Source organism: Mercenaria mercenaria, chromosome 6 (genome assembly GCF_021730395.1).
Source record: "Mercenaria mercenaria strain notata chromosome 6, MADL_Memer_1, whole genome shotgun sequence".
NCBI classification, from domain to species: Eukaryota; Metazoa; Mollusca; class Bivalvia; order Venerida; family Veneridae; genus Mercenaria; species Mercenaria mercenaria.
In genome coordinates, this window is record NC_069366.1 from 12272025 (window position 1) to 12291314 (window position 19290).

Consider the following 19290-nt stretch of genomic DNA (forward strand, 5'->3'; position numbering starts at 1 on the left):
GCCTGCAGTGGCTAAAAATAAAAAAAAATAACAAGTTTTTTTAGGTCACCTGTCGTGAAGTGTCACTGTCTTTTTAAAGATTTCCCCTTTTCAGTACTGCTCTTTGAGAGAAGATTTGCCCACTTACAGCTGTCTGATTGAAGATTTACCCTTTTATAGCAGTCTGGATGAAGATTCGAAGATTTGCCCTTTTGTCGCCCTTTGAGAGAAGATATGCCCACTTACAGCTGTCTGATTGAAGATTTACCCTTCTATAGCTGTGTGGATGAAGATTTACCCTTTTATAGCTGTCTGTTTGTATGAAGATTTACAGTGATTCACCACTAAATGATTCCTTAAAGTCAAATAACCAGCAGTCTCGGAGAGTGTTCCCAGCATGCCTTGGATAGTTTAATTTAATTACTTTGGGAGTACATTTACATACACAGGTCTTGTGTACAGGGCAAAGTGAAACTGAATATAATAAACATTTCTTGGAAAGCTGCAGAGTCTGACCTGATAATACCACATGTTGCATGAAAGATTCGTGCAACTAATTCACAAGTCAAAAACTCTTAATGGCTTTATTATGCTTCCCTAACAGGGAAGTAATAATCGCTTCTTTGTCCGTCCGTCCTACATTTTTATGGAATATTTCTCAGCCGCCACTGGCTGGAATTGATTGAAAGGTCATAGTAAGCTTCACTATCAAGAGATGTTCATCTTCATGTTCCGGATGGTTGATTTTTGACAAAGTTATAAATGTTTGATTAACTAGAGCGCCACTGATCCTTGTCGTCGTACTTCTCAGCAACCACTGGCTGGAATGATCAACTTTTTGTATTATGTCACAAAACTGATCGAAGGCACCATTGTCAAACAAAAGAGCTTGTCAAAAATAATATTGTAATTTTTGTACAAGCAGTAAAGTAAAAGTACAATCCTGTAGTATTTACTTACGCAAAATTGACTAAAACAAAGGGCTACGCATGCTGGATTCATATAAATTATTATGTTCATCTGAATACTGGCACAAGTAAGCCCCCCAGTAGCAACAGATCAAGAGCCGTAACTCTGATGTTATACATGAGAATTGTTGATCATTATACTACTCGTTCATAACCACGAGACATGTATACATATCTGCTATGTCAACAATGAAATATTCCAATTTTAATCAATTCAGTGGTCATAACATATTAACTTACTGATTGGTTTGACTGTTAATAAACAAAACTATTGTTTGTGGTCCGAATCTCCAAGTGGTGCTTTTGCCAATGACTGTTCCAAAGCGGCCAATGATGGGTACAAATGGAAAAAAATCTTGTTTCATATTCACTTTTGTGAACTGTTTCAATGAAAAATACTCGTAGTAAAGATTTTTTTTTTTGAAAAAAAAAAACAAAAAACAAACTGTTTCATAGGTTTTTTTCCGTTTTCCTTGTGTATAGATAATTGCATTGTGAACATAAAAACGGCCAAAAGTGTGTGGGTCACCAGGCTAAATTGTATGTTAGGACCGCTTGAATACACCTGTTCGGACGAAAAAATGGCCTGAAACTGACTAAATTGATTATATCTGCTAGAAATTTAAACAGTTCTGAATCCTTTCTATAATTGAATACTAAATGAGCTGAAAGGAAATATTGTCCTATCAATACAAAGTTAATTGTCTAACATTATAATTATGAACAATACTGACTTTTGTACTAAAATGCGCCACAAATGGCAAGTTGCATGATACATGTCAGGCATGATACATGCCAATACAACATGGACCAGTATCATGTTAATTTTCATGAACAGATTAGCTAGACATATATCGAAACATTTTGTTGAGGGTACGCATGCATTGAATGTACACTATTAAATCTATGAAAATCTAACCATTACCTTTAGTTGTTCCACATCATCACCCACATCATAGGACACAAGGTCCATCTGGCACAAGTTTTTCATATGCATTATAAGTCCCCTTTTTACTTAGAATTTTAGGTTAATTTTGATGCATTTTCTCAATATATCTGTTATTACAGCTAAGGTATTTTATTCAAACTTACAACGATTGTTCAACATCATCACTCAAACGATATAACACAATAGTCATAGCTCTGGCACCAATATTTCATGACTTATGCCCACTTTCAGTTACATAAAATTTTCAGTTATAATTGTAATGCTCTTTCACTCTATATCTGTTTTTACTATCGAACGGATTTGATTCAAACTTGACATAGTTGTAGCACATCATCACACAGATCATATGACACAAGGCCCATAACTCAGGCACCAATATTTTATGAATTATGCCCCCTTGTTTCTTAGAATTTTAGGTTAATGTTGGTGCACTTACACTTTATCTTTATTATTACTTAAAGTGGAATTATACGTATTTTTCAAGTAAAAATCCAGCTGAAATAGATGTGTGTGTAAAAAGGGTGGAGGAAATTATAGCTTTTATACCAATATACCAAACTCATCCTGTTACCAGTACGATATAATAACTTTCCCAATATAACATTTCTTATTTTGACTGGGGCAGTTTTTTAAGAAAAGCCAAACTGCCTGCAGGAGTTGTTTCTCTTCAACTTCAGAAAACTCTACCTATAGGTGAGGGAGATCACTGCGTAGAAGATTGAAGAAAATAACAACTATTTTATTAGTCTGATTTCTTTATTTCTAAAGCATCAACTTCAAATACTTATGCAGCATTATCGTTAATTTAACACATTTAAATGCATAGCAACCAACTATTGCTTTGATAAAACTTTCACCAGAAAGACACTATGTGCAATAAGATGCGCATAATGCCACTTTAATGAATTTAATTCAAATTTAGTTCTTCCACATCATCGTCCTTATCATATGACGCAAGGTCCATAATGCTGGCACAAATATTTAGTGACTTATGTCTCGTTTTTACTTAGAATTTCAGTTTAATTTTGATGCTTCTTTCACTACATCTCTATTGCTACTAAATTGATTTTATTCAAACTTTAAACGGTTGTTCCACATGGTCACCCACATTATAGGACACAATGTTCATGATGCTGTCACCAAAATGCTATGAGTTATGCCCTCTTTTTGCTAGAATATCAAGTTCAAGTTATGATGCACTCCGTCTTTATCTCACTTATTTGTTTCAAACTTCAAACAGCTGCTTCACATAAATAGCCACATGACATGACACAATGTCATGGTGCAATACTTTTGCAGAAATTTTCCACGAATTATGTCCCTTTTATACTTATTTAATGTTTTGATACACTTCTCTATCTCTTTTATTACTAAATACACATGACACAGACTTAAGCTACTGTCCAATATCTTCATATGCATCCACACAGTTTGAGTAATTCAACACTCCAGTGACAGCTCCAGCTTCCTCATATGTGCCCAGTTTTACTACCTAGCATTTTGTTTATGTCCTAATTGTATAGATATTGTATATTTCTATATCGAAATAGATAATTTTTAAATCTGCAATCTTCAACCAGTTTTCACACTCACGTCTCTTCAGATTGTTTGAATATAACTGTCTTTTAAATTTATTAAATGCAACACTGGAAGTTCCATTAAAATGAATTTTAAAATAATTTCACTGCAACACTGGAAGTTCCATTAATTATGTGAAGATTCGTCATAAACTTATAAAAGACAATAAAACGTATATTTCTTAGGAGAATCTAAAGTTGTGTAATGAGCCGTTATATTCCTTAAAAATAGATCTCTGTAAATTAAAAAAGGGTTTTTATTATGATTCATCATCATTAACGAATTTAAGCGAGCTTCACAGTATACATGAACCACGATAAAACCTAGAGCCTCACATGACATAGAGCAACAAAATGCTTGAATTAACGACGGAAGGGTGGGGCCTATCGAAGTGGAGATATCTGACACCCCTTGTTTTGACGATGGACGCAGGTACACTAGTTTATCTAGATATAGTTGAACTTGTTTATTTGTTTGTATGTAAGTTTATTTAGAATCTATAGTCGCCGCCAGTAATATTAGTGGATACAGAAGACCAGGGCTCCGGAAATTTTGATAACTCAATCGGTCCGAAACGAAAATCCTGACGTCGGCGCTACCCCATATTTCATATTTTGTAAAACGTGAAAGAGTAAAGAAATAAGCATGTCATGCATTAAAACTGAGTTACCGGTCACCGCGTGTTTCCATACAATGAAGACAGTTATTCAGTGTAAGGATAAAATTACCGAGGCATTGACACCGTTTGCGTAACTAGTCTAAAAGCCAACGCACGTGACCGGTACCGTATACACGGCAGATACTTTGTGATGTTTCCTCATTCTTTAACGGAATTCTATAAAATACAATGCGTCAAAGTGAATTACACGACACATATTCTCTGCTAAACAGTCTCAGTATTTTAAGAATACTCTGCCGCGGACCGAGTGTGTACGTTATATGAAGGCAGAGATCGAATTTCCCGCATGTATAGTACCAAAAGGTCACGCGTGATGGCCACGAATATTTCATTTCACTTATGTTGAACTTAATAAGCAACTACATTTTATAAAGTTATATGTTCTCTTCTGATGTAAACAAAATCTCATTTTGAAACGTTTTTTAAAAGACCGATTTGATAAACAGCGCCACTCCGGTTTTCTTTATCATTCGTGTTTGCCAGTCCATTTTTTTTCTTTTTCTTTTTTGCACAGTCAGGTTGCAAAGACGATTTTCTGCACTTGTTTCAACTGGAGCCCCAACAAATGAATCTTGTAATTTTTTCAAATCAAGTAATTATGAAAAATATTTTGATCGGTTTTCCGTGTGATGTCTCATTATAATGTACAATTATAGCTCTTTGATTAAATGCAGTGACCATTTGTTTTTTACCGTGATCAAACATAGCCTTTTGAAATAAACCATCCGTCGGATTCTAAATAAAAGAAGTGGATCCCCGTCGAAATGATTTAGATCCAGTCAGACATATTTGGAAACCAGTCAAAAATGTTAATTACATTGCAGTCGGCTGTCTGCAAACATTAAAGGATGTGCCGCGCGAGCACTGATTGCGTCACGTGCTAATTGCGGACCGATTATAAAAGTGACAATCAGACCGTCTGACACGTTTATTGATTATTTGAGGGTGCGACCAACAATTTCCTGCTTGGCAGGTGATCGTGTATTGAGATATCAGACCGAAATTTATACTTTTCTCCATTTTTACGGGACCGATTTTTTTCGTTTTTTCACTTCATGAATCGGTCTGAAAAGTCAAAAATCGGTCCAAAACCGACAAACCGGCAAATTTCCGAAGCCCTGCAGAAGACGCTCCAATTCCCGAAGCTTCCCTGGTTCTTCAGCGTGCAAGTCCGCCGCATTTATAATAGGTATGAGTTCTCTCTCTCCCCAACCTCCACCTTTATCATTACGGAACATTACTTAAGGTAGAAGGGTACATTTGGATTCGAACATTTTGGGAACGGCCAGGCTTACATGTACAGAGTCGTAGATCTCTAGATCTAATTTAATAATATTGCACTTCCCTAATGAGCAGAATCAGGGTGGCCATTTTATAAATTGTGTGCATATTTTGTGCTTTTAATTAATGACATGATCAGGACTCTCATACAAGAATACAGAAAGTTATCAAAACGAAAGTTTTACACCATCAATAAAAATAACATGCCAAAATAATCAACTTTGCACTTTTTGAACAGCATGCAATGATCCCGTTACAGGAACAATGTCCATTTTTTTTACACTTCTCATATCAATAGTCTCTACTGAACTACAGGATATTAATGGAATGAGGACCTAGCCATCTCGTTTTTTTTCACAAAATAGCAAAAATGCTTCCGAGTATCAATCAACAAGCATTGACCCTTAGAACTATGATTTGAATTCCCGCGCCAAGATGACTCATCGATTCATACAAAGCTAGCAGCAGTTAGTTTTACAACTGACATCAGAATTTTAAATGTATCAGCTGTTTAAATTTTCTAAAGAATTAACAATCATTATCTCTCTCTTTAATTTACAGACATCCAAAATCACGAAGTTTCTAATTATTACAAATATTGACCAAAATTCAAAGTGTACCCTACTGCCTTTAAACCTGAACAGAAATCGAAACTAGAGATTTAAAATGTTAAATTTTGTGACAAACTAAAAACTTGTAAGTATCTACAACATTTAGCTGTATATGTTTACTGTTTATAGCTTAGACTAAGATAAAATCAACAGTTCTGGGTAGATAACCGGGAATGAACGGTATACAAGTAGATATATTAACTACATGTAGGCCTACTACTAGTACTAGATCTACATTAGGCCTCAGGTTTTTGATATTACACGTTGTCTGACATACAGACCTAAAGAGCGGGATATCGACCAGTCAAAAAACATATAACAATATACAATTATTTGGATAGTTAATAGTGTCATTTTTACAGACATGTTCATACGTGCTGGTTACGTGTTTATGTGTAATTTAAAACCAACCAGGAATTTATGAATACTGTAGTATTTGTGGCCCGATATGAATTGCATTCACCTACCAAGGTTATACAGTGCAACCCATATTTTCATGCCTAAACATAGATAATATCAGGGAGGGAAGGATATCATCTGATACAGACACATAAAGGCACATATGACATCAATCAGTAATTGTAATTGCAGAACGAATGGCCGAATGTGCGGATCTATCGAGGTCTATTCAAGGCGGGTCTGACGCCGATTTCGAGATATTTTGCACCCCTTGTTCTGACGATGGACGCAAGACGGAAGGGTCGAAATATTGCCCACAGTGCAAGGAATATTTATGCACTACATGTACGCGATGCCACACACGTTTCGCTGCAACAAGAGACCACCAACTTACAGACTCGGTGAAACATAATAGTTCGGGAGTAAGGAACAGGACAAAGGGTATTCCGAATGCCAGCTGCAGTTTGCACCCAGACAGAGAAATTGAGATGTTCTGTGGCTCGCACGATATGGTGTATTGTGCTCTATGTATTGCTAAAGATCACAGGTAGGTATACCAAATAATTTATTTCAGTAAGAAGTTTTGGTGAGCGATTTGCGTGTTTGATCGCTTGTTTGTAAGCTTATTTATGGTCGCCACCGGAAATCCATAGGTGCGACCCATTAACAAGACTGTTAGTAATTTTTGTTGGAGGATAGTGCAGGATACAGAAGACGCTCCAAATACACCAGTTTCTCAAGTTCTTTTTTTGCGTACCAGGGATAAGCATCCATACACATATCCCGATGGTAGTAATATAAGTTAGAGCGGGGGCTCGAATTCACGACTTTTAGTTTCATTGTCAATCAGTGTTACCAGGATCACTTTGCCCGTTCTGGTTGTCTGCTACTAGTTTGATTTTGTTTTTGCTTTAAACATACCCGAAACCTATATGTGCTTGAGCGGATGTACTCATTATACCCACCACAAAGGAAGATTGCCGGCGGGGGATGTGGGATGGGCGTATATAGGAGTGAGCTTGTCGGTCGGCCGGTCTGTCTATCGGTAGGTCTGTCGGTCGGTCCGTTGGTTTTCATGGCTTCCGGACAATAACTCATGAAATGCTTGACATATTCAAATATTTTTTGGTACACATATGTAACATAATAAAGTACCTGTAGGTCAAGTTCAGCCAGAAGGTCAAAGGTCAATGTCACAATGACCCGGAACAATCAATCAGTTTCCGGATGATAACCTGAGAATGCTTGGGCCTTGGATCATAAATTTTGGTACACAGATGTAACATCATAAAATACAGGTTAAAGTTGACTTTGATGTCAGTAGGTCAAAGGTCAAGGTCACAGTGACCCAGGACATTTAAACCGTTTTCGGATGATAACTTGAGAACGCTTGGGTCTAGGATCACGAAAGTTGATAGGGAGGTTGGTCATGACTAGCAGATGACCCTTATTGATTTTGGTGTCAGTAGGTCAAAGGTCAAGGTCACATTGACCCAGAACAATAAAATCGTTTCCGGACGGTAACTTTAGAATGCTTGGTCCTAGGATCATAAAAGTTGATAGGAAGGTTGGTCATGACTAGCAGATGATCCCTATTGATTTTGAGATCAGTAGGTCAGATGTCAAGGTCACAATGACCCGGAACAGTTAAACTGTTTCCGGACGATAACTTTAGAACGCTTGAGTCTAGGATCACGAAACTTAATAGGGAGGTTGATCATGACCAGCAGATGACCCTTATTGATTTTGAGGCCAGTAGGTCAAAGGTCACATTGACCCAGATCAATAGAAATTTTTTGCAGGGTTGACAGATTTAAATCATTTTTGATACACAGGTGTAACATCATCAAATATAGGACAAGTTCGACTTTGATATTGGCTTACTTCTGTGACAAGGCCGTATGGTGAGGGTATAATTCATCATTCCTGTGACAGCTGTAGTTTGTGTTTGTACTAAAATTTGATAATTGACTAACCATTACTTTACGTGTACGGGACTTACCATTACTTTACATGTATAGGATGTTTTAAACCTTTAAAACTAAACTGAGCATTAAATACTGTAATTTATTTCGATTAATTGAACATGTTGACCGAGTTTTAACTCAACGTGAAAATTGATACAGATTTTCAGAAAATTTAACTGTTGATAGATAATATATATTTATTACAGATTATGTGATAACGTAAGCGAGGTAGCAGAAGCGGCCACGTGTAGAACATTAGCTCAGTCACCTATCGGAGACAAAATTAGCCGTTTGCGAGACGAGCTGGTGACTACTAAGGAAGAGAAAATAGGGAGCTTACAAACTTTAGGGGCGGAAAAGAACGAGCATTTGAAGAAAGTAAAACGAACAAGCAGGAAAATTATTTCTCATATTGAGAAGCTTACAGATGAAGCGTCCACCTCCATAGAACGTAAGTACGAGAAGAATGAGCAAGAACTGCAAGCCGACACAATTACTATCACTGAAGCAATAGAAAAATTGGATAAGTCTAGAGAGCAGATCAATTCTTTGAAAAACCTAAATCAGACGCATCAGTTTGTGCAGGAGAAGTTACAAAAGAATATGTTAGCAGATATTGAAAAGCTAAGTATTAGCACGAAGCAGAAGAAAACCAGAGCGATACACTACACGGCGAATGAGAAGCTGATCGAACAGGTTATGACGGCAGCGTTTCTGGCAACAACTAAGGAAAGGGAAAAATCAGAAAGAAACCCGAAAAAAGAACCGTTAAAGATTAAATCAAAGAAAGAGGTAAATGTAAAGGAAAAAGACGATAAGAGGAAATGTGCAATCATCGGAATATGTCAACTCCCCGATGGCACTATAATATTGGCTGACGAGAACAACAAGAAGCTTAAAAGGCTTGATAATGATTATAAGGTGAAAGATCATTGCGATCTACGCAGTATGCCGAGTGGTGTTTGCTGTTCTGGTGAATCAGAGGTAGCTGTTAAAGTCGGTGGAGGTAAGGATGGCAAAATACAATTTGTTCATGTAGGTGCCACTTTATCGCAAGTGAGGAGTTTTGATATTGAAGGTGGAGGGTACTATGGACTTTCATTCTTTGTGGGTAAACTTTGGGTTGGAACTGGAAACTGTATAAACATATACAACGTGAGTGGTACAAAGGTAATGTCTATAGAAAATAATATCATTTCAAAGGAAATATCACCAAAGTCACCAGACTTGTTATTACCTGCCGGCGCTGACACTACATCGTTATACATATCTGACACGAATGAAATTGTTGCAAGTGTCAATGGTTATAGGAAAGTGACAAAGGTTTTTAGTGATGAGCGATTGCAAAACGTGAGGACAGTCAGCTGTTACCCAGATGGAACATTATTTTTGGCAGGATATTCCTCTAACAACATCACTATGTTCAGCAATGATGGCAAATGCCTCGGGGAATTAATCCGTGCTAAAGATAACTTAGGAAGCATACAGGGGATGTGTTTTGACAAAAAGCACAAACATTTGCTTGTTGGTTGTTACAGTGATAATTTGCATGTAATACAACTGGACGACTGAAGTGGTGCCAGTGGTACTGTTAGCAGATTGTAAAGATGAACTATCGGCTTTTTGTTTTACATTTACAATATCATTCAGAATTGTAACACATTATTGTAATTTCATGAAAAGTATTGTCTATGTTTTGTGCTCTATATAGAAGTATTTTCACTTCTGTTTAGTTTGGTGCATTTTCTGATAACTGATTAAACGCTAGGTGTCATTGTACATTTTCTTAATGTACCTTATTAAACATATATCTATTTGATTGAAGTTGTGACTTCTTGAAATTTTGTTTGGGTAAGGTTTTATATACCAGTTTACATTTATTTATACAAGTATAATACAGTTGTAAAGTAGATATACATTGCTTCTGTTTTACACAGCTGTTTTACTACATAGAGCGTTTCTACACATTTCACTTTTTATTAACAAACAATGCATAGTATTAATCAAACTGCTGCTTTTACCTTTTAATGTCTTCACATACATAGGGAAATATGTACCAAAGCTTGTTACAGTGTGCCCATACCACGTGACTTTGACGTCATTTTATGGCTAAGACGGCAAGCCAAATTCCGTCGATTCGATTCTTCAAAGTGGCGTAAGTTCTTTATTTCTTGATCAAATATGACCAAATAAAGCGCAGGCTAAGGAAAAAATTGAGTACTTCACTCACAAGTAAACGGTTTTATCAACAGATGAACAGTTTTGGCCTGAAAACGGGAAAACTGTTTTGTTTAGAGAAAATGAGCATGGTAAGACGGCAAGCAAGAGCCCTTTTTGACAGAAAAACGGATGATTGTGCACATCAGAGGTGTCGCACGTATTACCGATTCACAGGAATTTAATGCCGGCTCTGTGGGAGGCCTTAATTGACAAAAATGTAGCAGAATTATTTAAAAACTTTTAAAAAATCCAAAATATGCTAAGACGGCAAGTCCGCTAAGACGGCAAGTCATTTTTATTAGATATACCTGGTTGCACCAACTTACGTAATTCAACACTTCCGTGGTTACAGGCCGTCCATCCTTCTATCAATCCGTCCGTCAGTAACATTTTTACTATGTTTCATCAATGCTTGTGAAATAAAATAGAGAAAAGTGGAAACTTTACAGATCGTCCAACACGACAAAAACGAAAATGTTGCAGGCTCGGTTTGATTGAGCCTGTTCATGGACGGTAGTGGAAATACATGCTACCGTCCACGCCCTCTAGCCCCGGGTTGAGCAGAACTCAACATTTACCCATGCTAAAAGTACAATAAGCCGTTAAGAGACATCCGCAGATGTATTCAAACGGCGGTGAACATGGAACCTTCGATGAACACTTACATAAAAGTTCAGTGACATTCATTGATCATCTTTCATCTTCTCCTTGAATCACTAGTGCTGGGCAAAAGAGATATGAACGGTTTATCCTCACTGTTTTCTCATTAAGGCAAAACGATTATTTTAACTTTGGACCATACACCGTTTTTGGTGGAATTACACACTATCATTGAAGCTACCATATGCATCGCCGAATGAATACATCATCGGATGTTGCTAAATTGATTTTTAGGTTGAAACCACGAAGTGGTTGAGACCTATAATTACCGTATTCCAGAGCTTGCAAAAATATCAGACTAACCATTTTCACTGAAAGACAGATTAATCCGCAGTAAGGTTTTTTTGCCCGTTTTTTCGTGCTAATCGACAAATATTCTTATTGATGTTTTCTGAACATTGTTCTACAGTCGGTTGATATTTTCATACATATGTAAATACAATAAGGTTAAAGAATGCGTCATTTCGTATTAAAATTATGTTTTTAAGTCTGTTGATCCATCGTGCATGACTAAGTTGAAAAGCGAAGGTGTATTCCTTTAAAACAATTCAGAATCAAAGTACTGAAAGTACAGAAAGGCTGGCTACCACAAAACACTGAATGGAAACTGTGCGGGAAAGATGTTTGCAAAATTTTAGATATTATGGGTTTTCCATATTAAACTAAGGCGAGCATAGGTTATTGTTGTGATCTTGATTAACTTGTGCATCCAAGTTAAAGTTCAATCGAGAAACCTAGTTTATCGGACGTAAACATGGGTCCAAGAGAGTAAACTATAGTTTAAGCCCGTAATACTGTGTGTTCGCTCGAAAATTTATGTTAGTATTCGATAATCATAATTTTTCGACAAAGAATGTAATTGTTGGATAATTTGATTGCCGAGAACCATTGTATACGGACGTGAACCTATGTTTACGACCATGAACTTGGGTTTACGAGCGTGAACCATAGTTTATGAACGTAAACGTAGGTTTAAGTTCGAAAAACTTGGTTTCTCGAACAAAACTATGATTTTTGGTCATTATCCTATGTTCACCAGCGTTAACCTATGTTTACGATTGTAAACCCATGTTCACGGTCGTAAACCTGAGTTCTTGATCGTTAACATATGTTCACGTTCGTAAGCTATGGTTTACACCCGAGAAACCCTGGTTTACTCCCCATAAACATAGGTTCACGCTCGTGAACTTAAAATAACGGCCGAAATTCAAAGTTCAATTGAAAAACCTAGTTGAAACCTGGGTTCACGAGCGTGTTTTCGCCCGAAAATATGGGTAAGTATTAGAAAAACCTAGTTTTACGTTCGAAAACCCTTGTTTATTTGTAATTGTTAATTCTACTTTTTTTTACCGTAAACCTGGGTTAATGTTATTATTGGACAATTGGCGTGCAATAACCGTTTATATATGTTTCTTACGAAGCGATAATCAACATTGAGGGACATAATATCAGATAAAATATAAAGGTAACAAACACAACATCTATATTTCGATATGCAATCCCCCACCCAACACACACATTATGTGTGAATGTATGAACATTGATCAAATGGGGCGGTTTTCTTGTCGGTATGAGGGAAATTTTGGGCTCGAACCCTGCTATAAACCGGACTGTTAATGATTATTGTCTAGTCATGTTGCTTCCTTAATACGATGGTTAGGAAAATTGACGTACCCGTAATAATGTATTTTTTTTAAAGAGTATTCATTTCCTACCATGAGATTACTTTAACTATTTTTCAGGAGGGCGTAGGTTCAAATCCTACTAGGACCAAACTTTTTTTCGAGTAAGATGAACTGTTGTTTTTTTAAGACATATTATCATTGATCTGTCGTACAAAAGCGGAAATGTTTTATTCGATTAGTCATTTCTTGCTGTTTCACATGAATTTGACCTGAAAGGTGAATGTTGAGACATCTTTGAAAATTACTTAATTACATTTGTAAAAGTTCTTGATTTTGCATTTATTTTTACAAAGTTTTGAATAAACGTATAAAGGTAGGTTTTACTTCTGCCCTATGGTTCTTTATGCATAGAGCAAGGTCATAATTTTCAAAAGTTGGAGCTTAATTTCTTTCCGATTAAATCCTTTTACTCGAGGCTCCCCAGAAAAATTGTTATCGCCAATTTTATTTTGTGTTTTATAATTGTTACGCAATATTTTGAGGTTTCATTTAGAAAAAAAATTGGTAAAATGAATTCTCTGTGATCGTTTTGCACAATGGCTATCACTTTGAAATTTGTCTTTGTTTCAGCTGGAGGAAAAAAGACATAACTTATCAAATAAAAAACGAACAAGCAAACAACAACGACACGGTAAAAGTCATTTAAAAATGAATCACAGCGCGAAATATGTTAACTTCAGAACTGTATCAAGTTAGTGCAATTGTTAAACATTACCAATACGGGTCCACTATCTTAATATAACCTGAAAAAAGTTGAAAACGTGTGTTTAAACAAAACTCGCTACATCTACACCCCCACCCTTAAAGCAAATTGGTGACAAAGCGCTTTTTACATATATATCTTTCAGTATTCGTCAGAATGTTTAAAACGAATTTAGTATAAAAATAGCCTAAAACAGGTATAATGTGGTCTTTGTTTCTTATCACGTTACTGGGGCAATCACGCAGCGATTACGTCCCTTAGTACCTACAGCAAATGATCTGAAAGAATAGTTTCTTAAAACTTAAGCCCTAAATATAAGACCTGACATAACTCATATCACTATAAGTTCATTTTAATTGATATTTCATATTTCTTATTTTCCACGTTATGTCAGGTCGTCGAATAATGCGCAGTATAATTCATATCGACGATTGTTTCTCGGAACCAGCGTTTGTTTACTTAGCTCCTTATAGACGGAGGTCATAATCTATAACGAAGCGGTCAACGTTGAGTTAGTTCCATTCATACGGAAATTTCATTCATGGAGGCGAATTAATTTACCATCATTATGTAATGTTTTCTAATGTTATCTTTCAAGTGCTTACCGTTAGAAAAATAAAACATTATAATAACATGTTTGCGCAAGTAGATCTATTGAAATAGGTAAGTTTAACAATCTTTATACAACTCTATGGCAAAACTGATTAACGTGGCGGACTATTTGAATTGCGCATGAAATTATATTTTGTGTTGTCAGTCTCAGCACCTGTTGAACTTTACAGAAACTCGATATATGGTTATAATAGTCTGGCGAATATCGCCAGCCTAAAAAACCGCAGACGTGACCGAAGCGCATGAAAATATGTCGTGAAAAAACTAGTTCAAAACGTATAAGAAAGATTTCTCTAGTTTAGCCTTAATACATAATGCACTCGTCAGTAATAAAACAGCATATGATCTTAATCATTTTTTCTAGTTGTATAGGATATAGATCTGTATGCGATTCTTTCTACCTGTCCTGATTCGAATGACAAGGGAGATCACTGTGTAGGAGTAAGATAAATGATAAACTGCTTTATTTAATTTAAAAATAGATTTTCTTTCTGAATTACTTCCCTTTATTCTTACTTTATCCTTATTTTTGTACAGCTTTTATAACGACCGATTCATATTATTTATTATTTAACATTTTACTTTATCGTTTTAATATCTCTGTAAGGCTGATGCAAAACTGAGTCAAAATATTTGTTTAAAATTCTTTTTTATAAATAATTATATCTGTAGTATATTAATTGCTACAGTGTTCCACTGTTACATGGAAAGCTACACGTTACAGGTTAAAGCCCTGCTCCGCGGCTATTCAAATTCTTTTGTGTGTATGCAACCCATGATAACAATAGGTAACAGTTAACGGCAACGTGCCAACCTTTAGCACGCAAAACCACAGGTATTTCATATAGAATTTCATATACAATAGACTCTATTTTGACAGACGTCACTGTTCATAGTCAGGATTTTCATGCTTTTTCAGTGACAACTCAAGGTTAAAAGGTAGGACGGGAGCAGGGCTTTAAGGAAAATGGTCGTGCTGCAAGTACACGTCTGGTTAACTTACCTATTTGTCTCGATATTTAATGTAATAACCTATATTAATACTTACAAGATAAATAATTGACATTCCTTGCAAATCCTGAATACATTTAGATGTTAGGGGTACTTTACTATGACTTTTAACAACATTACATCAGTTCCGGATTATTATAATTGTTATTGAATTGAAAAATTTAAATGAAAGTTGTCATTTCGATAAACGTTAATAAAACAGAGTAAAAGCTACAGAGTTTTTAAAATAGATTACGAAGCAAAATAGAATCAAAACAGTACATAACGAGAATTTATAGTCGGTTAAAAATCTCATCAGAGCTAATGTTACTTGTAATTTGACTTTCCGACTCAATTAATAAATCTTATCTTAGTATATCAAATGTTGGTGTTTGCCTGATGTGAAGTTTCTAAGTATGTGTGACCGATAAATGAAACTGTTCGATTTCTTTTAAGCAAAATTGAATCAAAGCATATCAACGGGGCATTTGCGTCTTCTCCCGATGATTTTCATGTGTATAGAACTTTTTCTTATCTCAAAACTGCACGGAAATCGAAACAGCAGGATCTTGGGGTAGATACAGGTCTAGTTTCCAGTTTGGCGGACCCCACTGACTTCTACTGTTGTTGTAGCAGGGTCGGTCGTTTGTACAAACATTTTTAACAAGGTAGTGGAGTTTAAAGACAACAACCCATGAATTAAAGAAGTAGAATTGCAACATTTTTAATGTTTTGGTGTCACGATTACTTAAGTCGTGACATCAGTACATTTTATTTTATTAGGCTCGGCTAAACAAGAAGTTGATTTTGCAGAAATGTGTAGAATTATACAACCCTTTCTCCAAGAATTGTGAAAGTTGGTGTATTTGTGGGTGGTTCCAATACTCCCGCTTTCATAGCCTTGGGTATTGTTTAATCACCCTTTGGATATGGTGCCTGCTTTTTAATTTTGTCTTTTGACTGTTCCTGTGATACGCAGGCTCCATAACCTCAGATCCCCTTCATAAATTCCAGTTTGTTTAGTTCTGCCCATTGTTTTCTCGTTTGGGGCAAACCCTTTATTTTATCTGGGGACCAAACGCCGCTCTTAATGGAATTACACGCCTCAACACGTGTATCATTGAAGGTTCCATGTTCATCAAAGTTTGAATACATCTGCGGATGTCTCTAAATTGCTTTTTGTACCTTTAGCATGTGTAAATGTTGAGTTCTGCTCAACACGGGGCTAGAGGGCGTGGACGGTAGCATGTATTTCCACTACCATCCATGAACAGGCTCAATAAAACCGAGCCTGCAACATTTTCGTTTTTGTTGTGTTGAGCGACCTGTGGAGTTTCCGCTATTTCTATTTTAATATGTGATGTCGTGTTAAATATTGGGGGAAAAAATAAGATTTTTCTATTCTACTCAATACTTTGAACACAGCTACATAGAAATACTTTTTAAAGCATGTCTTCATGCTTATAGACTGAGTTAAGAATAAGCTTCTTATTTGTCAAAACATTATTCTATATATCTGAAAATTGTGTTTTTGATTTGTGGAAGTCGACAAAATGACTCTTCTGAATAAGTAGCCTTATTTTTGATACATAACGATTTGTCAAGAAAACATTCACTCAAACATTATATGTACAACAGACTTGTGAACATATAAAGTAGTATTGATTAGGTCAAAAATGTGTATTATTTGTTGTTGCCTGCTGCTAACTGTATATTTGTTCTTTAGTTTTCGAAACGCTATAACATACTTTAATCCAATGACCGACACGCAGAGGTACATCCAAGATGGTATACATGTGTATCTTTTGAATTCTTAACCTTTCTAGAACAGTTCTCACTTATATGCCAATCCTGCTAGAGCAAATCATAATTCTCGTTTAATTTATCTATTAAGCCTCACAATTTAGCAACTGTACCAAAAAAAAAAAAAAAAAAAAAAAAAAAAAAAGCATATAACGTACAATGTAGTTCAAAACATCATATGACTTCACTTATATAACGGTTCTTTGATGTTTTCCTATAGTTTTGACAAGAAGTAGAATGATCTACTATTGGTAAACATCCAATGACCGCTTGTAGAGAAGTGCGACTCCATAGACGATATTACTATAAAAAATGACTTGCCGTCTTAGCGGACTTGCCGTCTTAGCGTATTTTGGATTTTTAAAAAGTTTTTAAATAATCCTGCTACATCTTTGTCAATTAAGGCCTCCAACAGAGCCGGCACTAAATTCCTGTGAATCGGTAATACGTGCGACACCTCTGATGTGCACAATCATCCGTTTTTTCTGTCAAAAAGGGCTCTTGCTTGCCGTCTTACCATGCTCATTTTCTCTAAACAAAACAGTTTTCCCGTTTTCAGGCCAAAACTGTTCATCTGTTGATAAAACCGTTTACTTGTGAGTGAAGTACTCACTTTTTTACTTAGCCTGCGCTTTATTTGGTCATATTTGATCAAGAAATAAAGAACTTACGCCACTTTGAAGAATCGAATCGACGGAATTTGGCTTGCCGTCTTAGCCATAAAATGACGTCAAAGTCACGTGGTATGGGCACACTGTGTTAGCTCGTCTAATTCTCGAAAATAATGTACGTGGCATTGTCGTCACTCTATCTTCGGCGTTGGTGTCGGCGTCTGTTAAAATTTTGTTGAGGTCCACCTTTTCTCAAAAACGATAAGAGCTACAGCTTTGAAACTTTGCACACTTGTTAGATGATTGTATAGACCAAGAACCATAACTCTATAATCAGATATGCATTTTGTCAAAATCAAGAACTTTTTTATACTTGGAAAAAATTGAGTTTCTTGGTTTATGTTTTTGTTTATGTCAGCATTTTCTCAAAAACTATTAGAGCCACAGCTTTGAAACCTTTCACACTTGTTTATCATCGTAAGCTGACTTTGTATGCCAAGAACCATAACTCTAACCTGCATTTTCTTAGAATTATTACACAGTTTTGTACTTTGAAATTCTGATTTGTAGCTCTTTTCTTACATACTGTCCGGCACTTGTAGACGAGCGATGGCAGCCATAGGCTGTTCTCTTGTTTTACCATCTGTTAGGATTTCTTTAATCATTTAAAGAACTGAAAGAATTTTCAAAATCGGCTTAAAAATGTAAAAGTTATGGGCATTTAAATATTTGATCAAAATGACGGTCATTTTGTTTCCATGACAACAAAAATAAAATAATGTATTTATTAATAATAAGAGGCCATCCAGTTTGCTTGCAGAAGATAGGTGGTACTTCCAAATGCCCGCTCATGACAAAATGCTTGGACAAACACTTGCAGTCATCCCCCACCACCGCCACAAAAATAGATATATGCCATACAACCTATACTTCGAATGTTGTAACGTTAAACCCAATAACAATAAATAAAATGAAAATGTAACAAGTTAAAAATCACACAAAAAGTGGTAGCAGTTTCATGAAGAAAAATACACAATTTCTGACAGAATATAAATAGAGAGAGTGGTAGTGCCGATAGCATCCAATACTTCAAAATAACACAGAGTGCAATTGAGAGGTAGATATAAAGTGTATCAAAACGAAGTAAAAATCAAAAGAAAAGTGCGGGTCACTATAATAATCTTTATTTAAGTCTCATTCTAGCATAAAACTGATGTTCTTGTCACTTTTCGGGGGTGTTTTAACTGGAAAGAAAACGTGTGTTAACAGAGAGATTTTCGCGCTCACGTGCTGTTAAAACACCTTTTTATATATGCGCGTTCCGTGGCAAAGCGTAAACGCATTACTGCCCCAAAACGGATAATTCAAAAGGAAATGACGTCAACGTGAAAAAACAATGTAGACGTTCCCGCGCGTTTCATGGAAATTCTATGACGTTGAGAGATAATTTATCCGTTTATTAGTTTTTTTTACGCGTTTTATGCTAGAATAGTGTTAACGCATGTTGTAACATCTTCAGAATCCCTCGGGGAAACGTTGGTACCCTCGCCCTACCGGGCTCGGGCACCAACAAATCCCTCGGGATTCTGCAGATG

The 19290-nt window shown here is 36.0% G+C and overlaps 1 protein-coding gene across 1 annotated transcript; it reads left to right on the forward strand.

The window, feature by feature from the left end:
- Window positions 1-6043: 6043 nt before the first annotated feature.
- LOC123550309 (tripartite motif-containing protein 45-like) lies at window positions 6044-10344 on the forward strand. Its single transcript, XM_045338740.2, has 3 exons — window positions 6044-6130; window positions 6637-6991; window positions 8618-10344. The coding sequence occupies exons 2-3, from the start codon at window positions 6642-6644 to the stop codon at window positions 9981-9983; spliced, it is 1716 nt and encodes a 571-aa protein (XP_045194675.2). The 5' UTR covers window positions 6044-6130; window positions 6637-6641; the 3' UTR covers window positions 9984-10344.
- Window positions 10345-19290: the final 8946 nt, after the last annotated feature.